Source organism: Setaria italica, chromosome III, assembly GCF_000263155.2.
Source record: "Setaria italica strain Yugu1 chromosome III, Setaria_italica_v2.0, whole genome shotgun sequence".
Lineage (NCBI taxonomy): Eukaryota > Viridiplantae > Streptophyta > Magnoliopsida > Poales > Poaceae > Setaria > Setaria italica.
Window position 1 is genome coordinate 21,780,911 of NC_028452.1, and position 20,333 is coordinate 21,801,243.

Genomic DNA, 20,333 nt, shown 5'->3' on the forward strand with positions numbered 1-20,333 from the left:
TGAAGCGAAAATGGATGAGGACCAATGGGATAAGGAGGGGAAAAAGATAATAAAAGAAGAAAGAATATAAAGAGGAAAACGAAGAGAAGGTAAAAACAAGAAGAGAAAAAAATTATAGGTTAATCCATATTATACTTTTTATTTTTTTTCATCACCCACCCTAAAAAAATATTTCTATTTACTTTTTTATTTTACATGAACTAAAAATATAAACCGATTAAGCTTAACAACCAAGTCATTCATCACGAGGTATATTGGACATTTGACCTCTCCATCCATTGATTAAAGCAGGTGAAGTCGTTTCGCCAAACACTTTTCAAAACGGCTCCGTCTACATTAGAGAAGTCGCTCCACCAGAGAAGCTTAACCGGAACCATTTTAGGAGAAGCTAAAGCCCTGCCACCAAACGGGCCTTACTGAGGCCCTCTTTGGTAGGGCTTCGGCGGGGGGGGGGGGGGGGGGGGCTTCTCCACCGGCTTCACTCGACCTACCAAATAGCAGTAGCGCAAACGGCTTCGAGGAAAAGCCCCTGAAATCCCGCTGATCAGAGCCCAGAGACGGAGCGAGAGCAAAAAAATCGGCTCCCCGCGGCTTCTTCCCCTCCCGCAGCTGCCCTAGTAGTATGTGCTCCTTAAATTCACGAAAATTACACTCAAAATGCCATTTTGTGCAAGATTGAACTAACCTGAGAACTCTGCGGCTCGCCGGACCTGCCATGGCTAACCTTAGCGCACGGCCTGGCAGCCCCGGGGTCGCAGCAATGCGGTGGTGCTAGAGCAACAGGGAGCCTATGACGCAGGGCGGTGAGGTAGCGCCATGGCGGGGTTGGAGCAGCAGAGGAGCACGCGCAACATGGGGGCAAAGCAGTGCGGCACGCCAGGGAGTGGAGTAAGCGATGCGAATGAAAGAGATGGACGAGCAGGACCGAAGAAGATAAGGTTGCCAGCACCAGAGGGAGAGTGGAATAAGAATAAAGGGAGGGAGGGAAAAAAAAGAAAGGGAATGGAGAAAAAAGAAAAAAAGAAAAAAAGAAAAATAAGGAAAAAAAAGACCTCTCACATAGCTACATAATTATGGGTAGACAGCACATTTCACTCATATTTATTTTTTAAATTTCTAATGAACTTAAATTTTAAAATAATGCTAATCATCCAATTTATCAATTCAAACAATTCACATAGCTAAGGGCACAGGATATTTGATCTCTCATGTTCATTCCTAAGAATACAGAAGAAGCTATTTTGCCAAATACTTTATCGAGCGGTTTTAGCTTCAACGGAGAAGATACTCCACCAGAGAAACCACACCCGGATCCATTTCAGCCACAGCCCCAACCCTCACCTAACTAGCCCCTGAATCCTCCTCCCGCGACAAAGGGGACAGGGCCAGGCAGACAAGCTCTCACGCATCTCGGATTCTCGCATCGCCTCGCCTCGCCGACGCCGCGCAAGATGCCGCTACGCGCGCCGCCTCTCCTCCTCCACCTTATACTGCTCCTCCTCGTTCCCGCTCTCGCCGACGTCCCCGACCGCTACTCCTCTCCGCGCACGGGCGCGAGCGCCGGCGGCGGGCTCGGTAATTCGCCCGCGCGGGAGTACCTCGACCCCACCTACCCGGCCCCGCGGCCGCCGCCGTTGGCGCCGTCCTGCGTCGTGCCCGTGCTCTCCTACTCCTTCGCCAACACCTACGGCGCCCCCCCCGCCACGGCCGCGTACGCGCCGCCCGCGGGGTGCCCCGCGCCCTGGTCTCTCGTCGTGCTCTCCTTCTCCGTCGCCATCGCCGGGGACCAGTACGACCGCGTCGCCGCCGTCTGGCTCGACGGCGCCGAGCTCCTCCGCACCACCACCGCTGAGCCTACCCCCGACGGCGTCCGCTGGACAGTCCGCAAGGACGTGACCCGCCACTCCGCGCTCCTCCGTTCCCCAACTGGCGGCGTGCTCTCCGTCATGCTCGAGAACCTCGTCAACGACCAGTACACCGGCGTGTACAACGTCAGCATCTCCTTCGAGTTCCATGGCGCCCCTTCTTACCTCGCGGACGCGGGATTCTCCGCCGGCGCCGGCGCCGTCGATCGCAAGCCGGCGACTCCGACGCTGCCGGAGTCGTACTTCCAGCCGGCGGACCTGATCCTGCCGGTATCGGAGGCCACGGGCAACAGCAGCGGCTTCTGGTTCCGCATCCAGAACTCGTCGGACTCGCGCTCCAAGATCGTGACCATTCCGTCGAGCACCTACCGCGCGGTCCTGGAAGTCTTCGTGTCCCCGCACTCCAACGACGAGTTCTGGTACTCCAACCCGCCGGACATCTACATCCGCGAGAACAACCTCACCACTGGGCGGGGCAACGCCGCGTACCGCGAGGTCGTCGTGAGCGTGGACCGCCACTTCGCCGGCTCGTTCGTGCCGTTCCCGGTCATCTACACGGGCGGCATCAACCCGCTGTTCTGGCAGCCCGTGGCGGCGCTGGGCGCGTTCGACCTCCCGACCTACGACGTCGAGCTGACCCCGTTCCTGGGCCTCCTGGTCGACGGCAAGCCCCACGAGATCGCCCTCAGCGTGGTGGACGGCATCGCCGAGTGGCTCGTCGACGCCAACCTGCACCTGTGGCTGGACCCGGCTTCGTCGAGCGTGTCGGCCGCGCTCGGCTCGCACAGCACGCCGCGGCTGTCCATCACCCGCCGGTACATCACGCGGCTCCTGGACGGGAGCTTCGAGATCGGCGCCAAGAGGAAGTACCGCTTCAGCGGGTGGGTGAAGTCGTCGTTCGGCAACTTCACGACGGAGGTGGAGGCAGAGCTGAAGGCGACGAGCCTGGTGGAGTTCAGCGACCAGGGCCGGAACAAGACCGTCCGTCTGCAGGCGGAGCAGGACACGGAGGTCACCGTCCGGTCGTCCGAGACGCGGCGGGAGGTGGGCAAGGTGGAGACGGAGGCCAAGTTCCCGCTGTGGCTGGAGATGGTGACCGAGGACGGCGAGAACGGCACGTACGTGATGAGGACGAACCTGACGCACTCCCTGAGGGTCGAGACGGAGGCCGAGGCACAAGGGCTGTTCGAGCGCGAGACGAAGCTCGCCGACGAGCAGGCCGCCGTGGGGTGGATGCTCGTGAGGGATCACAGCGTGCTCAACGGGTCCGCGGCCACGACGCAGGCTTACCGGTACAGCGACGACGCCGGGCGGTACGAGCGGGCCATCGACACGCTGGACGGCGCCGTGCTGAGCGACAACGTGACAGAGAGCTCCCGCGGGCTGGATGTCGCTGCCTCGAACGCTTGCTGCCGCGGGAGGAGGTGCCATGGCATCGTGGCGGCCAAGTGCTCGGACATTGCTGCGATGTGAGAGGCCATCTATGGCATGGGAATCAAATTCCTCATACTTCAGAGTGAGTCGTTCCTCATGCAAAGATGGCGGTTTTGCTTCCGGTGTGAAACCAGTGTACTTGAGCTTTTTGGGTGCCTGCTGTTTGTACTATGAGTAGCGAAGTGCACGCGTGGCCGAAATTGTCAGTAGTTTTGTATACCCTGGATAAAATAAGATGTTTCCGAAAAAGTTAATAAAACGGGGGTTGCTTTGTTGGCTAGGGCCTGTTCGCTTCAGCTTATTCAGCCGGCTTATCAGTCACCAAACAGTGTTTTCCTCTCACAACAAATCGACCGTTTCAGCTTTTCAACCGATGAAGGGAACTAATCTTTTAGGCGAGTTGGTCAGGCTGCAAATTTTGTCCATGTGTTTTGCCTATGTTCTCGACAAGCAAACATTACAAAATCCTGATTGATCCAATCTGGTGGTACTCCTAATCCTATTTGGTTTGATTACCTTTGTGATCAGGTAACTGATCCAGCCAAACCAAACGGAACGGCACAACAACAGCGACGAGCCGAAAAAATCAGCCATAGGCAAACCGTTCGCCTTTCGACCTTCGTCGCAGAGCAAATGGAAAAAGGAGCGTGCCGTGAAGGGGGACCCTGGTACGTACAATAATTATGCGATCGCAGTGTACAATGTGTAATGGACACCGTACGGTCAGCTGAGCAAGGGGCGGCAGCAGAGCACCAATAGGCCGCCGTGCGCCTCCTCGTCTCCCGGCCCGCGCGCCAATAGGCCCCACCTCAGGACCGATTGCGCCAACGCTTTCCCAGTTCCCTACGCCCCGCGTTGCGTGACTACCCTGCCCTTCAATAAGTAGCAACTAGCAACTGCAACAGCTCCGCCGCCCAAGCCAAAAACCCTCTCCACCTTCCGGACTCCTCAACGAATTCCCCGTCCAAATCCTCTGTCTGCTTCCCGGCGGCCGCGCCCGATCAAGACGAGCGCGCGCACGACGGGCGCGTCTTCTTCCTCCGAGGTTAGGTCGACCCCGATTCCTGCTGCCTGATTCGCTACTCCTTGGGGCTAGCGATCTCTAATACTCGATCGCCTGCGATTTCGCTTGTGGTTTGCAGGGTGGGGTAACGATGGCGGAGAACTTAGTCCTCGACGGACTCCTCGAGGTGTTCCCGCATGTGAGTTCCTGCCGAATAATCCAGTCCGTGGTTACCTCCTCGGTTCCTCTTGATCGATTGATTCCGGTTGTCTGCTGCTGAGCTTAGATGAGTAATAAATAAAGAAAAAAAAATACTGATCTGCTGCATGGAGTAGTGCGCGGTGTTTTATCTGGACAGTTTGTCAAGTTGTGGTGCGAATGCGCGATCGAGTATCGGGGTAGTAACGCTGCTGATTGTGTGTCATTGTCTGCGTTGACAAAGTCCAAACCAACTATTAAGCATACTTAGCGAAGAAGGTTATATTGACCGGTTTTTAAATTCGAAGAGGACATTTGTAACCAAACGGCAGACGACTAGGGAATGCCATTCGGCATAGCTTTAGCTGTGGAATCATGATCACGATGAACTTCTAATGGACGCCTCTTAATAAAAGTTTATACCTTTTTTACTGTGTTTGCCATACTTGTTCATCATTTATCAAACTGATATAGAGAGAATCGTGTAGTTCATTTTTTTATTGAGCTTGTTATTCTAATAAACTATATACTCTTTCATACTGCTGGTGATTATATTATATCAGGAAACTGGAACGTTTTGGGTTACTATTTGCTCATACATTGGACAATTAAAGATCTTTCAGCCTATTTAAAGTATCCATCGATCTAGTTGTCTGCTTTTCTGAAAGTAAAAATTAGGCAACCTTTTCTGGAATCTTATATGTTTCACACTGAAATTTTGTAAAACGTAGGACAGTCTCTAGATTTTATTAGGTGACACTCTCTTTGGATTTACCATTATTTCAGTTTATTAGTTGTATGTGCTCTTAGAAATTTCCTGTTTCTTGAATCCTAATTTGATATATATATGCAGATTGACTTCTCGACACTAATAGAAGTTTCCATACAATTTAAGGATGACATTGATAGGGCTGCAGATTATGTCATCCAGAATGTCCTCCCAAATGTCGTAGATATTCATCCAAACACAAATGAAGATATTCATGGTAAAGTTCAATCATATTATTTTAAGTACTTGTTGCTTACTTTAAAGAATATTAAACAAAACACCATTCAGTTTATATCATTTATATCTTTTTATGCTGCATGTTATTTTTGTTTGACTAAAACATGCCAAAACCTACCTTGATGCATATTTATCTTTCTGTTGATACGTTGGATCAATGGTTTGCTGGACAGTTCTCTCTACCCGATAAAACACAGTGCTTTTCCCTGTGGGTTGATTGATCTCCAGCAAACCTTTTCCTGTGGATTTGATGTTATCTCTTTGTTTTTGGCTCCTGGAAATTTGACATATTCTGACTGTCAATGACTACTTGGCATATATTCTTCCAGTGCTTCTAATATGGAATACTAGCTTTACTGCTAGTGCTGCCATATATCCTTGGAATTGTAATCCTTTATAAAATGTGTTGCTCAATGAAGAAGTAAAATATGTTAATGTCATTGCTTCATTTTTCTTTGCATTTCACTTTTGGTGTTGACAAAATTCTGTCTCAGGACATCAGCAGGCATTTGATGACACAAACACTCAGTTAGGGCTCGATCCAGACAATACAGCTTCAAGTTCGGTACAGTTTGACCAGACCAACAAAACCGCAGTTGAAAAGGAAGATACCCTCATGGAAAAACAATTGAAGCCATCACTGACTGGTTTATGCCCTGAAGTTTTTGATGTTCCATCAACATCTGGTCAAAATTGCATATCTGAAGAATTCAGTTCTGACTGCCTGCTAGCTGATTCCCACCTGCATGCCTCTTCTGAGAGGTACTCAGAAAATTCTGCTTCTGAAGGTGACATGTCGCTGCATGATGATGGTTCACCTCATGTGGCCCTAAGATCAAGCTATTCTTTTAACCTTGAGGCCCTTGATAATGTTATTGCTGATGAACATTACAAAAAGGTAAACTATTCTCTTTTCTTTTAAGTGAGACAACATAATAACTCGTAGAGTTGTATCAAATGAAAACAATCTTTCACAATTGAGAAGAGTTGTGGAACCAATGCTAATTTCATGCAGTATGCCAGTATGTAACAATGATCCGAGAGCACCAGAATCTTCATGCAGTTGACTGTGCAGGCATATATTTATTATGCGGTTTCTTTGTGAGCTGACTGGTATTTCTCTATTTATGTATGACACAGAATGCTTTGATGTCAAATGTTGCTGCAATAAGTGAAATGCTACAGGAGGTAGAGCTAAATGAAAAAAACACAAAACGTGCTATTTCAGAAGCTAGCCTAGCTGGCAATGATATCCTTGTGAAGGTGGAGGAACTAAAAGAGATGACAACTCTTGCAGTGGAAAATAACAACAAGGTTGTACATCTGATAACTTTCTTATGAGTACTGTTAACATTTTTGTGGTACTTATTATATATATTGTTTTGTTGGTTGTCTGAAAAAGTAAATGTTTTTTATGCAGGTGGCAGGGGAGATTTTTGCTGAAAAATCTATTCTTGAAACAGAAGCACAGGAGCTTCAAACTCGGCTGTTCAACATTTCTGAAGAAACAAAAAGCTTCGTGTTGACTATCGATGAGGTAAATTGGAATTGCACAGTGTTATTCATGTGTTTTTTTTTAAATTGTAAATATAGAAAATAAACACTTTCTAAGTCAGTATAGGGTACGCTAAAACAAAGGGTAGTTTAAAACTTCCAAATTAAGTGATGTTTCATTTGGACCTTCCTTTCTGGTGCATAATTGTCAATAGCTCCCCAACTTATGCGTTCTCTGCGCTTGCCTATACTGGTAATGCCGGTCGTGTTCAGATCATGGATGCACCTCCAATTTTAAGTTGAGGCTCATTGCACATTTGGAAATTGTGTTAGTTTTTATTTTCCTTGTTTCAATTGCCATTTTTCTGGACATTACTTTTAATCCAAGTCAGGTGGTGAATGGAAATGTTTTTCTAGTACTATATGAGTTTATTCATATTAGGAATCTCTGTCTAAGTTCTTGACATCATAATATAACTTAGATTCTTCTGGTTCAAACGTTCTTCTTAAAAGCATACTTGGAATCTCTGTCTAAGTTCTTGACATCATAATGTAACTTAGATTCTTCTGGTTCAAACGTTCTTCTTAAAATCATACATTCATACTTCTCATTGATGCTATGAAGATGCATAACACTCTTCAAACAAGACTTGCTGCCGCGGAAGCAGAAAGAGTGGCTGCTGAGAAGGCAAAACTTGAAAGAGAAGCATTAGCTCAGAAAAGTCTAAAAGAACAGGAACTCTCACTTGAAGCTGCACAAGGGCACTATAAAAGGCTGGAACAACAAGCACAGGAGAATGCAAAGGTAACATCACTGAATTTTCGTCAGAATAACAGTATAGCTTGATTCATACTTTAGTAACCAATGGCTAATATGCATGAATTTGATTTGATACAGCTGAGAGAGTTACTGACAGACAGAGGCCATGTTGTTGATGCATTGCAGTAAGTTTTCTAAAAGTTTGATATGGTTCTAAATATTGGAACCTTTTTTTAAAAAAAACTGATATACCTTTTTCTTTAATCTAGTGGGGAAATGCTTGGAATCTTTGAGAGCATAACGCAACTTAAGCCAAGAGTGGATATGCAGCTTCCAGTTGATGAACAATGGCAACATGTTTCGTCAATCTTGTCTAGCACTGCTGTTGATGAAACAGTACAACAAGTTCCAGTGGTCTTGTCTAGCTCGGCTGTTGATAAACCACTACAACAACCTCCATCGATCTTGTCTAGCTCGGCTGTGGATGAACCACTGCGGCAAGTTTCACCGATCTCGGTTTTTGATGAACAACTGCATCAAGTTTCATCAATCTTGTCTAGCTCAGTTTCATCAATCTTGTCTAGCTCGGCCTATGACAAGCCACTACAACTAGTTTCATCAAGATTGTCAAGTTCGGTGAGATCAGCCAGATCAGACGGAAGTTTCGTTGCATCATTAGCATCCAAGAGCAGCTGGTCGTCTGCTGAAGAATCGAATGTAAGTTTGATGGATGATGAGAGGACTGCTGGTGTTTCTGTTGGCGATTTTGCGTTGGACGACAGCTGGGATGTAGTCGACGATGTAGAGACCATCGAGGCCCCAATTAGAGTCAAGAGTACACCTATGCTGCTCTAGGTTTACTAACCAGTATTTTCTCTCTTCAAGGACAATTTATTGGCAGTTGTGCCTTAAATCGTATCTTTGTCGGGTTGTACACTAAAGAGTCTATTCGAACGCTAATTAGGAGGATTAAACATGAGCTAATTATAAAACTAACTGCAGAACTCCTATACTAATTCGTGAGATGAATCTATTAAGCTTAATTAATCCATCGTTAGTAAATGGTTACTGTAGCACCACATTGTCAAATCATGGACTAATTAGGCTTAATATATTTGTCTCGCGAATTAGACTCCATCTGTGCAATTAGTTTTATAATTAGACTATATTTAATACTTCTGGACTAATTAGGCTTAATATATTCTATAATTAGACTATATTTAATACTTCTGGACTAATTAGGCTTAATATATTCGTCTCGCGAATTAGACTCCATCTGTGCAATTAGTTTTATAATTAGACTATATTTAATACTTCTAATTAGTATCCAAACATCCGATGTGATAGGTACGAGGGTGTATCTAAACGCCCCCTAAGGCATGTTTGGATGGGGGTGTTAAAAGGGATGTGTTAAATTTTAACACCTCAATTTCATAAACACCTCAAGGGGGTGTTAAAAGTTGTTAAACTTATTAAAAGTGGTCCTCCTCTTCATTTTTTCCCACCATTGCCTCCTTCTCTCCTCCCTCACTCTCCGCCGGCCATAAATGAGGGGGTAACGGAGTTATTTTCCACCAAAGGTGTTAAAGTTTAACACACCATCCAAACACCCCAACGTGTTAAACTTTAGCACTCCATTTGAGAGTGTTAAAACTTTAACACTTCTTAAACTTTAACACAGGGTATCCAAACAGGCCCTAAGAAGTTGTAATTTATAGTGTTTATGGGCCTGTTTGGGAAGGGGTGTTAAAGTTTAACACCCCATTTAACACATTTTTAACAAAATGGCTGCCAAACACTTGTGTTAAAAGAGTACTGTTAAAATTTAACACCTATTTTCATAAACACATGGAGGGGGTGTTAAAATTTGCTAAAGGTGTTAAAAGTGGTCCCCTTCCCACTTATTCCCTGGTTGCCCCCCTCTCTCTCCTTCTCTCTCCTACCCACCGCCAGCGCGTCCTCCCTCCCGCATCTGTCCCCCACTCCTTCCCCTCCCGCATCTGTTCCCCACCCTCCCCTCCCGCATCGCTTCCTCCGCGCCCGCCGCCATCTTCCTTCACGCCCGCATCTATCTCGATAACTAATTGGTGGAGAATTTAGAGACTAAGGCCTTGTTTGGATACCCTGTGTTAAAGTTTAACAAGTGTTAAAGTTTTAACACTCTCAAATGGAGTGCTAAAGTTTAACACATTGGGGTGTTTGGATGTTGTAGTAAACTTTAACACCTTTGGTGGGAAATGACTCTATTGCCCCCGCATTTATGGCCGGCGGAGAGAGAGGGAGGAGAGAGAAGGGGGCAATGCTGGGAAAAAGTGGAGAGGGGACCACTTTTAACAAGTTTAACAACTTTAACACCCCTTGAGGTGTTTATGAAATTGAGGGTGTTAAACTTTAACACATCCCTTTTAACATACGTGTTTGGGAGGCAATGTGATAAAAAGATGTTAAAAGTCCAAACAGGACCTGATATACTGCCGCCGCCCTGTATCATGGCGATATCTTGATGCTGTTTACACGTTGCTTCCAATCGTTGTTCATTCTGGAACTGGCTGACGTACGTGAGGCAAGGCACGGCGTAAAGACTTGCGCAGCAGAGGTTCCGAGGAGCAGAAAACTGACTATCTATGTTCTAGTTGTAACTGGCAATGAAAAACTAATATCTAGTGTCAATATAAGTGCAAGCAGTTCACAGCGCCACAGCGGGAATTCTGTTCCTAGGACTAAGGACATCACACAGAAACTGCATTGAATCCGTTGATCAACTTGCTAACATGAACAGCGGAACTGCATCTTCAATGCATTAGTGCTGCGCCTCCCCAGCAGAGGGACTCACCCACTTTCACGCTGAATGGGCTTTCTACGGTTGATGCACGTTACGCCGTGTCATACCGTGCCTCTCCTACCTTAGAGGAGCCGGTTCCGTTTATTCTTGGTGTTGTTGGCCTGCACAGCGATTGCTTCTGCTACGGGAGCGTTTGGTTCCCTTTGCTTATTTTTAGCACGTGTCATATCAAATATTTAGATACTAATTAGGAGTATTAAACGCACACTATTTACAAAATCCATTACATAAGTGGAGGCTAAACGGCGAGATGAATCTATTAAGCCTAATTAATTCATCATTAGCAAATATTTACTGTAGCAACACATTGTCAAATTATGAACTAATTAGGTTTAATAGATTCGTCTCACCGTTTAGCCTCCACTTATGTAATGAGTTTTGTAAATAGTCTACGTTTAATATTTCTAATTAGTATATAAACATTCGATGTGACGGGTGCTAAAAATAAGCAAAAGGAATCAAACCAGGCAGTAGTTTATTGTACTTTGTGTTGCTAGTCTTCCTGTCAGCAAAAATAGCACGCAAGACATCTCGCGGATCGCGGGGGTTAGCAATCTCTCTCTCTAAAAAAAGAAAAATAGCACGCAAGATTGCAAGAATGAAAATTCTCTGTACCAATGGAGGGTGCAGGCCTGCAGGGTGCTTTATTGCATTGGATCTTGCTTGCAAGGAAAGTCCCAATCACACGCGCGGATTACTTTACCATAATCAGATTATGCCATAGCTAGCCTCTTCTACTTCTACATATAAAGGAGAGGCGGGGACGGTTCCAGGCTTCCAGCTCACATCCAACCCAGTCTTCTGGGAGGGAGGAGCTAAACTTTAGCCCTGTCATATCGAATGTTCGGATGCTAATTAAGAGGATTAAACATGAGCTAATTACAAAACTAATAGCAAAACCCCTAGGATAAATCGCGAGGAATCTATTAAGCCTAATTAATCCATCATTAGCGAATGGTTACTGTAGCGCCACATTGTCAAATCATGAACTAATTAGGCTTAATAGATTTGTCTCGCGATTTAACCTAGAGGTTGTGCAATTAGTTTTGTAATTAATTTATATTTAATACTCCTAATTAGTGTTCAAACATCCGATGTGAATCTCCCAGACACCATAGTCCAAAATCCAACGATCCAATATGAGGGACAACCGGCGTGCTGGTCTGGCCTACGTGATGACTATGTTCTTGTCCGTTGCGATCTCTGGATGCCTATTGTTTCCTGCAATGAGTAAGGCTCCGTTCAGATACCTCATGCTAAAGTTTAGCACCTGTCATATCAAATGTTTGGATACTAATTAGGAGTATTAAACATAGACTAATTATAAAACTAATTGCACAGATGGAGTCTAATTCGCGAGACGAATCTATCAAATCTAATTAGTCCATGATTTGACAATATGCTGCTATACAGTAACCATTTGCTAATGATGGATTAATTAGGCTTAATAGATTTGTCTCGCGAATTAGCACAGGGGTTCTGCAATTAGTTTTATAATTAGCTCATGTTTAGTCCGAACATCCGATGTGACACTGCTAAAGTTTAGCATCTGATATCCAAACAACCCTGAGTATACATCATCATCTTGTTTTCTTGACATCCAAATTGTAGTATGCAAGTATAAACTGTGTATTGACAAAGAGACAAATACTGTAGCAGGTCGCCCTAAGCTGTTACTGGCCGAAGCTACTGTTGCTACTACTTCCGCCAACTCACTAGATGAAAGCAACAAGGTTTACGTGATATTTTGTGAGGCGTTGCAGTGCGATTACTTCGGTCATGGATTGCAGAATTGCTACTGTTGCCCGGATGGACATTCCAAAGAGAATTGCCACTTGACCATGGAAGACTGCAGGGCTACATGTGCGGTGTGCAACCCTAGATGTCCGACACAGCCGTCCCTTCAATGATCAAGAAGATCAACTGCCGCATGCAGCAAGGAAGGATTACATTACATGAATAAGGTGATGCGTGATTCTAAAATTAACCGTGCTGCCCAACACAATTAATGCTCTTATAGTCTTATGCATGTAATATATACAAGATTGATGAACCTATCGTTTGTTATCAAAGATTAATGCTACATGGTCTATCTTACACCATTATGCCGCATCCCTGCTGGAATGTTAGAGATTTCATGAATCTTAATGGCGTGGTTGGTTGCATACACCCCAGCCAGACTCGTGGTATGCAGGCTCCTGCTGTTTGGTTGCCTCTGTTACCTTCTAGGCCTGGCTCAGAGAACGCAAAATGGGCCTCTCGTCCTGGCATCCTGCCGATAGGGAGCCAGGCTCGCTATTGGAAGCACTTCCCCAATTATTGATGTAATCATAAGTGATTAGTGAATATATCAAGTGATATTAGTATATTTTAAAGAATATTAATTAAGATGTAATAAGATCGAATAACAGATATACGACAATAGTTACACAAAATAAGTATCAAAATGATAATGTTTTATCCTTTTTATCTCATGCAAATGCAACATATTTTCGTGGACAACCATACGTCATCTCTTCTCAGTTAGGTTAATCAAACCAAACAATGTGCCATTACATGCACACAACTCGGCTAAGCTAAGTCTGGTTCCCGGATAAGAGGTAAATTTTTTATATAATCATAATCATAAGTGTAGGATGAAAGTAACGAAGTATCTAATAGGATCATACATTGATAGTAACAACGAATTAAACTTTACAATACTACATTCCAAAATCCCGATCTAGTCTCGAAGTCCAATCAATTGCGCTAACCATGACGGGCGAGGTCGGCGACGGCACGAGCGCGAGCGGCGCCAGCCGCAAACACGTCATCTCGGCTCGTCCTCGCGCAGTTCGTGGGAACGGGAAGGCATCCGAATATCCGATGATGTCCTGGTCGCCAGGCGCGCGACGTCACCGGATAAGTGACTGGCCTCCGCCTTCCGGGGCGCATCAGCCACCGCGTGGGGCACGCCTCGTCGCGTGTGGGCGCGGCCAGCACCGGCCGGCGGGCACACTTGGTGGCCGAAGCTCCAAGCGTCGGCCGCCGGGCCACTATATATTGCCCCCATCTACTCAAACGCTACATGCCTGAAGCAGATGCCTCAGCGTAACACACGGGATCGGAGGAGGGAGTTGTCCAAGTTTCTTGTCACTTGTTCCTTCGGCTTCAGGTACATCTCTTTTGTCTTTTGCCCCCGATCTCGGTTCTGTTTCTTAAGGGAGAGTTGGTTCTGTTTCTTCAGGGAGAGTTTGTTTACTGATACGCCTTGTTTGGATGGACAGGGAGAAATTTTGGTCTAAATTTAAGCACCTGGCAGTTCGTCCCAGACAAGCAAACTGTGATATGATCAAATATTCAATTTTGATGTAAAATATGGATCCGGATCAGTTTATTTTTGTTCAGGTCTCACATGACACTCAGGTCAGCATAGAACTAAGGAAAGCTTACATTCCATCGGTGTTTTGAGAGGTGTACTGTTTAGCATTTGGGAGCATACAGAAGAACTATTCAGCATTTAAGCATATCACGTTCTAAAAAAAATTTGGTAGTGCTTTGTGCTAGCTTGTCGCAAAATCAAACTGCCCAAAAAAAATTCTTTTTAATTTAAAATGTTAGTAAGCATATTTCTATGTTTCCTTGCGTGACAATGAAAAGCTTGGCGATTGACTTCCAGTACTGGTCGGAACCCCTTCAGTACTGGAGGTCCGACCAGTATCGCTTCTTCGGTATTAAATGTCATGGATGAATGCTCAATTTTTTAGTAGTGCACGTAGATTTTCCTTGTTTTAGTTTCTGTATATATCATGCCATACGGTACAATTAGTTATCCAGCTTTATCATGTTTTATGAAATACCTTCTGCTTTGTTCTAAAGGGGTTTAAACTCCCACAAGGTAAAACTTTGTTCCCTTTGAAATTGAAGTAGATATGTTAGCCCCCTGTTTCTGTTTGTTTCCACCATCACCCCCTCCTTCAGACTACAAACCAGATGCTCGCCATTGGGGCTCTGGTCTTGAATGTTCTCGGTACACATGCAGAAAAAGAATGTTAATGGACCGTACCCTGAATTGCATCACCAGTGTGGCACATTCAATCAAGTGCATATGCATAACAGGAATTCTGGCGGCCAAGCTACTCTGTTTGCAACATGCATAAACCTCGTGGCTGGGTGGCTTCAACCTGTCACTTTCCAGTAACACCTAGTGTCCTAGTTGTGCTTCTTAGCGGTCACTGACACACCACGTTGCCAGGATGAACTCCGTTCACTTTCCAGTAACACCTAGTGTCCTAGTTGTGCTTCTTAGCGGTCACTGACACACCACGTTGCCAGGATGAACTCCGCTCGTAATGATAAACCTGCGAGGCTTTTATCTGTATAATCCTTTAGTTAACCAAATCAGCTTTGAATCACTGGCGTCCGGGTGACATTCAGAGACTTTGGCTCGCGTCGATTATTCTAGAAATCGAGCCCGGTGAACACAGGGAGATTTAACAGTGTCACGCCGCTGGCTTAGGTTATATATCATCGTGCGTGCGTGATGTGAAGCAGCATCTAGGATTTAATTTACTAGATTATAGCTTCACCCTCAATCAAAGAAAAAGAATCTCAAGAGAGATTTCGAAGAGATCCTCGACTAGGAAAAGGGAACGTCCTACTGTGCTGTCCACTGCCGCGGTGCTGTGTGGCGAAAGCTCGTAGCACCACACGCATTCGCTGCAAGAGACTGTCGTCGTGCCGTTAGTCGCTCTCGGTCGGGCACCCTCGTCGATCGATCGGGTTGGAGCCGGACTGGCCACACAGCACCGCGCGCGCGAACAGTTCCCAACCGTCCCCTTTCCACGATCCGAGGGTATATAAAAAGTTTCGGGTGCGGCGAATGATGAAGCTGCAACCTCGAGTGTGACCAGAATTAGCTAAGCCGCCATGGGATTGGGGAAGGGGAAGAAGAAGAAGAAGAAGAAGAAGCAGCTGCTGGTGGAGAAGGTGCGGTGCGCGGCGCGGCAGCAGGTGGGCAAGCTCTACATCATCGCCGCCTGCCTCGCGCTGCTCGTCTGCGGCTGCAGCAGCAGCAGCAGCAGCAGTCACACGAAGCGTACGTGCGTGTGTGTAGATGCTATAGCTGCATTATTACTCTGTTTTTCCTTACGCATAGATGATATGCACGATCGAGCATCAGGGAGCTCCAGTACCTGCATTACGCATTTACGCTCCGGCCAGTCTCCACATTTAATTGCTTGGCTTCAACTTGCTCCAGGACTTTGGCGTGCATGCGTACCACGCTAGGTAGCTTCAACCAGCTGCATAGGCAGGGGTGGAACGAGAAACTCACTTTTTTCACTGTTAGCGGGGCCAATAGTGTTAAATTTTTCAAAATGTGGTTGAATTCAAGTTTTCAATGAAAAACTGCAAGGCATAGGAAGGCCTTTGAACTACTAGTTTCATACATTGATGGAGCCATGCAGAGCGGGGATTAGGCGGGTTCCATATTGGAGGACAACACTAACCACTCCTAGTGGAGAGCAATGCATGCCGTCGGCAACAGGGGCCACATACGCGGGATAGGCACCGAAGCACGGCGACAGAGAGAATCGCACGCGACCCCCCCGATCGACGGGGATCGGAGCAGCGGCACTGCACGAGCAGTCCTGCTGCCTGATCCTTTCTTTCCTCGAATCGCTCCGCTCCATTCTCTCCCGTGCGGCCGTGCGCATCGGCCCGAGCAACCTCCTCATGCGCGCGCACGGGCGCACGGCGGCCTCGCACGCACAAACCACGACGAATGTTATGCCGGCCTCCTCAAAAACTACGACGAATGTTATGCCTTGGGCGTTTGGGCCGCAACAAACCGCGAATGTGTTGCTGCGCAAGTCTGTTCCACATGGGCTGGTAGCAATCGCCTCGGCCCTATATACCCCAAGTCCCAAACCAAGGAGGCTTCTGCATTACATTAGTTTACGTCCGTTGAACTAATGAACTATTCTCTAATTCTTCTTTTGATATATATAAGATAATAACGTAACTTTATTCTGGCCTATCATGCTGCATGCATTTTACAGAAATCGAATCTTGAATGATTGCAGGGAATAAAATCAAGAAACAGGGCAAGAGCAGCAATATCTAAGGCCTGAGGAGTCCTTTATAATAAAAAAAAAGGCCTGAGGAGTCCTTTATCAAAAAAAGGCCTGAGGAGTAGGGCTATGTATCACTCTGATACTAGTATATCTTTGTCCAGCATATATAGCTGCATCATTACAGCCGGTTTTGTCGCATGCCTGTTTGCTGCCAGTAAGCAGTGTGTGCTGGACAGCACAATGAGACGAAGAAAACGGCGGGAATAATGCTTATACATGAAATGTGCTGGACAGTGGACAAGTGGCGTACATCCGTAGATGCCACTGTCACGTAGGGATTCTGGTGTACGTACATATACCATATGAGATGTCATGGTGATTCATGAGGGCAAGTCTGTCTATACATTGTGGTGTGACTTATTGGGAGCCAGCGACAGGGAAATCGTGTCAGGACTCAGGTTCCTGATACAGGATCTGACGATAAATTGGGGGAAATTTGGGGGAAGAAGAGATGGATATAAAGGAGAAAGTTAGGATTCTAAGCTATGACGCAAGTAAGAGAAAGGAAATAGCAGCAGCAATGACTGTTACCTGTTACTGTCACCGGTTATATTCTCGTTTTTTTACAGAGGAGCAGTGGTCAATGACTGTTAGATATGTGCAGGTAGATCAACGAAGATTACTGAACAAAGGGAATGATAAATCAACGATACAAGTAGATTCGACCATTCCTCTCTGTCGCCATTTTTGGAGCCTATTTCTTCAGACTTGGTGGTGCTTCTCTTCTTCAGAACCTGACAAAAGGCGTTTGGAATCATCCTTTTCTTAGTTTGTGTTCAATGCTGGATGCAAAATTTATATAAGCTTGTAAGGATCATTCGTGTGATGCTTGAGCCTTGAGTTGCTAAACATCATGTGCTCTCCCGTTCCAAATTACAAGTTGTTTCCAACTTAAAATGTTAGATCAAAATTATAGAAAAGATCATAAAAGTTTATGGCAGTGAATAGATATACTATGAAAATATATTTAATGAAGAAACTAATCATACTTATTTGGTACGATGAATGTTAGAATTTTGAGTGTTTTGACTCTCAAAAAAATTAGAATGACTTATAATTTAGAATAGAAGGAGTAACTTTTTATTTAACTTGTTATCTGACTAAGCTTCCTACTGCTTATCAGAAGCTGCAATTCGGTAATATAGTTCATCGGTCATCACATGATGCTGCAGTGGTCTGGATGTTGTTTCCATTACCTTATTAAAAGTACAACATGTCGCATCCTAAGCATATTTTAAGCACGTCATATCGTTTGAAAAATCGATAGATCGACCAGCAGTGATTTCATGGAGCACAGAATAGCAGTCACGGGCCCATGCAGAAGGAAGATCTTGACTAAGGAATAGATACATCTTTCCTAGGCTGTTTGGATGTTTAGTCCTACTAAAATTCATGTCACATCGAATATTCGGGATTTAATTAGGAGGATTAAATATAAGTTAATTATAAAACTAATTACACAGATGGAGGCTAATTCCCGAGACGAATCTATTAAGCCTAATTAATCTATCATTAGCACAAGTTTACTGTAGCACCACATTGTCAAATCATGAACTAATTAGGATTAATAGATTCATCTCGTAAATTAGCCTCCATCTGTGCAATTGGTTTTGTAATTAGTTTATGTTTAATACTACTAATTAGTATATAAACATTCGATGTGACAGAAATTTTATAAGGTACTAAAGAAATAAACGGGCCTAACCTAATTAGACTCGATGCGGAATCATCACCTGATTTGATATGATCTGATCAGCATGCAGTAGCTCAATAGGATTAAGACCAGTTAATAATTAAGACACTGGCGGAAAATTGAGCTTTAGTCCCGGTTGAAGAGACGCATATGTTTCGAAAATTCAACCGGGACTAAAGGGTTTTGCGAAAAAATATTAGAAATTTTCGGAAGGCTACCACACACGCGCACGTGTCAGTTTAAGATGCATTTTTTCACGAGTCACACGATATTTCACGCGAAATATGCGCGTGCGCGGGATTCAAACCTGCAACCTCTTGCCTTGCGCATAGCTTCCTTACCATCTCACATACACAGCACATCTAATTGAGCAGGGGATGCTATTCTTTTGTATTCACCTGTGGGGACCCTTTAGTTCCGGGAACTAAAGGCACTACGCCATAATTCATTTGTGCTGGCTTAGGGAATTTAGCATGCTGACGAGCGTGATTGGCACTCGCCAGCACAAAACTTCCCTGGGGCCGGCGGGGGAGCACCCGCCAGCAGAGACGCCACTGTGCTGGCGGGCGACATAAGCACCCACCAGCACAGATGCACCCCATCTGTGCTGGCGGGTAGCTTATGTCTCCCGCCAGCACAGATCCTGCTCAGATAAGGCCTCGGACAACTTCTTACCCAACCAACCTTCCATTTAGAACTTGCTCGAGAGGAGCTCGGGAAAAGCTCCAAAAATACCAAATCTAAGGGGAAGGTTTTTCTCTTGATTTCTTTGGAGAAGGTGGCTATATAAGGTGAGTTTGTGCGATTCCAACCTTCCTTTTCAACTTGTATCCATCATTTTTAGCTTCATTAGGTTGTCATCTAGATCTAGATCTAGACTGAGGAGGGAAGATAGAGAAAATAATTAGAGATAGAGTATTTGTAAATAAAATTCTATGGTCATATTATAATCATTGCAATGCTATGTTTGTCATTTTAATGTAATATAGAATTGAGTTCCTACTTATTAATTATTAGATCCATAGTTTTAATTAATGATGTTGATTGAATTTAATATATAATCGAGTTTGATTTTTTTATTCCTACTTATTAGTTATATATCCATGGTTTAATTGAGTTTCATTAAATGTAATATAGAATTGAGTTTGATTAATTTAGTATAGAATTAATTTTGATTATTTTTTCTTCGTACTTATAGATTATTGCACCCATAGCTCATTAAATTAGTTAATATAATATACAATTATTGGCACAGGTAGTTAAAGATGGATCAAATGGAATGGATGTATGGCATATGGAGACATTCGCATATATTCATGTTAGAGGTATCAAAGTTTATCGAGGCTGCGGAAAAGCACGCTCACAGTTGCAAGACAAAGCAAATACGTTGTCCGTGTTTTGACTGCAACAACAATATTGTATGGGAGGATACTGATGTCATCAAGGGGTATTTGATAAAGCGAGGTTTTGTGGATGGATACACAATTTGGTCCCACCATGGTGAGGCAGGAGGTACTTTCAACAACATAGACATCAACACTGACTATAATGAAGTGGGTGGTGATGATGCAAATGAAAATGATCATGTTATGATGGATGATGATTATGACCGATGTTGACACCGATTTTTGACCAGAGTCAACGAAAGAAGATAAGGTTCTGATAGTCGATGAAGAAGAGAGAAAAGAGCTTATTGATGACCGTGCATTGACCAAGGCCCACCATAGGTGATTGGGTTCTAGAAGCCGATAGAAGACCGAGAGGATGCGATCCGAAGCGGAAACGACTCCACCAAAGAAGGAAAAGCGTGGAGATTTATCTTTAGTAGTTTTAGGCTAGTTTGTACCAGTTCATATCATAACCAACTAGGATTTTAGCTTGCACTGGGGTATAAATATAAACCCATAAGCCTTGTAACAGAA

At 44.9% G+C, this 20,333-nt stretch overlaps 2 protein-coding genes and 1 long non-coding RNA gene across 5 annotated transcripts; all 3 read left to right on the forward strand.

Annotated features, from left to right (window-relative positions):
* Window positions 1-1,338: 1,338 nt before the first annotated feature.
* On the forward strand, window positions 1,339-3,579 carry LOC101777411 (peptide-N4-(N-acetyl-beta-glucosaminyl)asparagine amidase A). The gene has a single exon (XM_004962114.4). The coding sequence runs from the start codon at window positions 1,452-1,454 to the stop codon at window positions 3,336-3,338; it is 1,887 nt and encodes a 628-aa protein (XP_004962171.1). The 5' UTR covers window positions 1,339-1,451; the 3' UTR covers window positions 3,339-3,579.
* Window positions 3,580-4,159: 580 nt separating this feature from the next.
* On the forward strand, window positions 4,160-8,720 carry LOC101777817. 2 transcript variants are annotated; one of them, XM_022825173.1, is made up of 9 exons: window positions 4,160-4,349; window positions 4,442-4,501; window positions 5,354-5,486; window positions 6,001-6,404; window positions 6,647-6,820; window positions 6,927-7,043; window positions 7,626-7,805; window positions 7,899-7,945; window positions 8,030-8,720. In XM_022825173.1, exons 2-9 carry the CDS (start codon window positions 4,454-4,456, stop codon window positions 8,613-8,615), a joined length of 1,689 nt encoding a protein of 562 aa, XP_022680908.1. In that variant the 5' UTR covers window positions 4,160-4,349; window positions 4,442-4,453; the 3' UTR covers window positions 8,616-8,720. The 2 variants fall into 2 exon arrangements, with proteins under 2 accessions (XP_022680908.1, XP_004962172.1); XM_004962115.2 differs by having other exon boundaries at window positions 4,161-4,344.
* Window positions 8,721-13,402: 4,682 nt separating this feature from the next.
* On the forward strand, window positions 13,403-17,535 carry LOC101778495. Of its 2 annotated transcripts, none has more exons than XR_002676728.1 (3): window positions 13,403-13,756; window positions 13,869-15,679; window positions 16,668-17,535. It is a non-coding gene; the product is annotated as an uncharacterized LOC101778495 (long non-coding RNA). The 2 variants fall into 2 exon arrangements; XR_001163541.3 differs by having other exon boundaries at window positions 13,404-13,756; window positions 13,869-15,594.
* The last annotated feature ends 2,798 nt before the right edge of the window (window positions 17,536-20,333 follow it).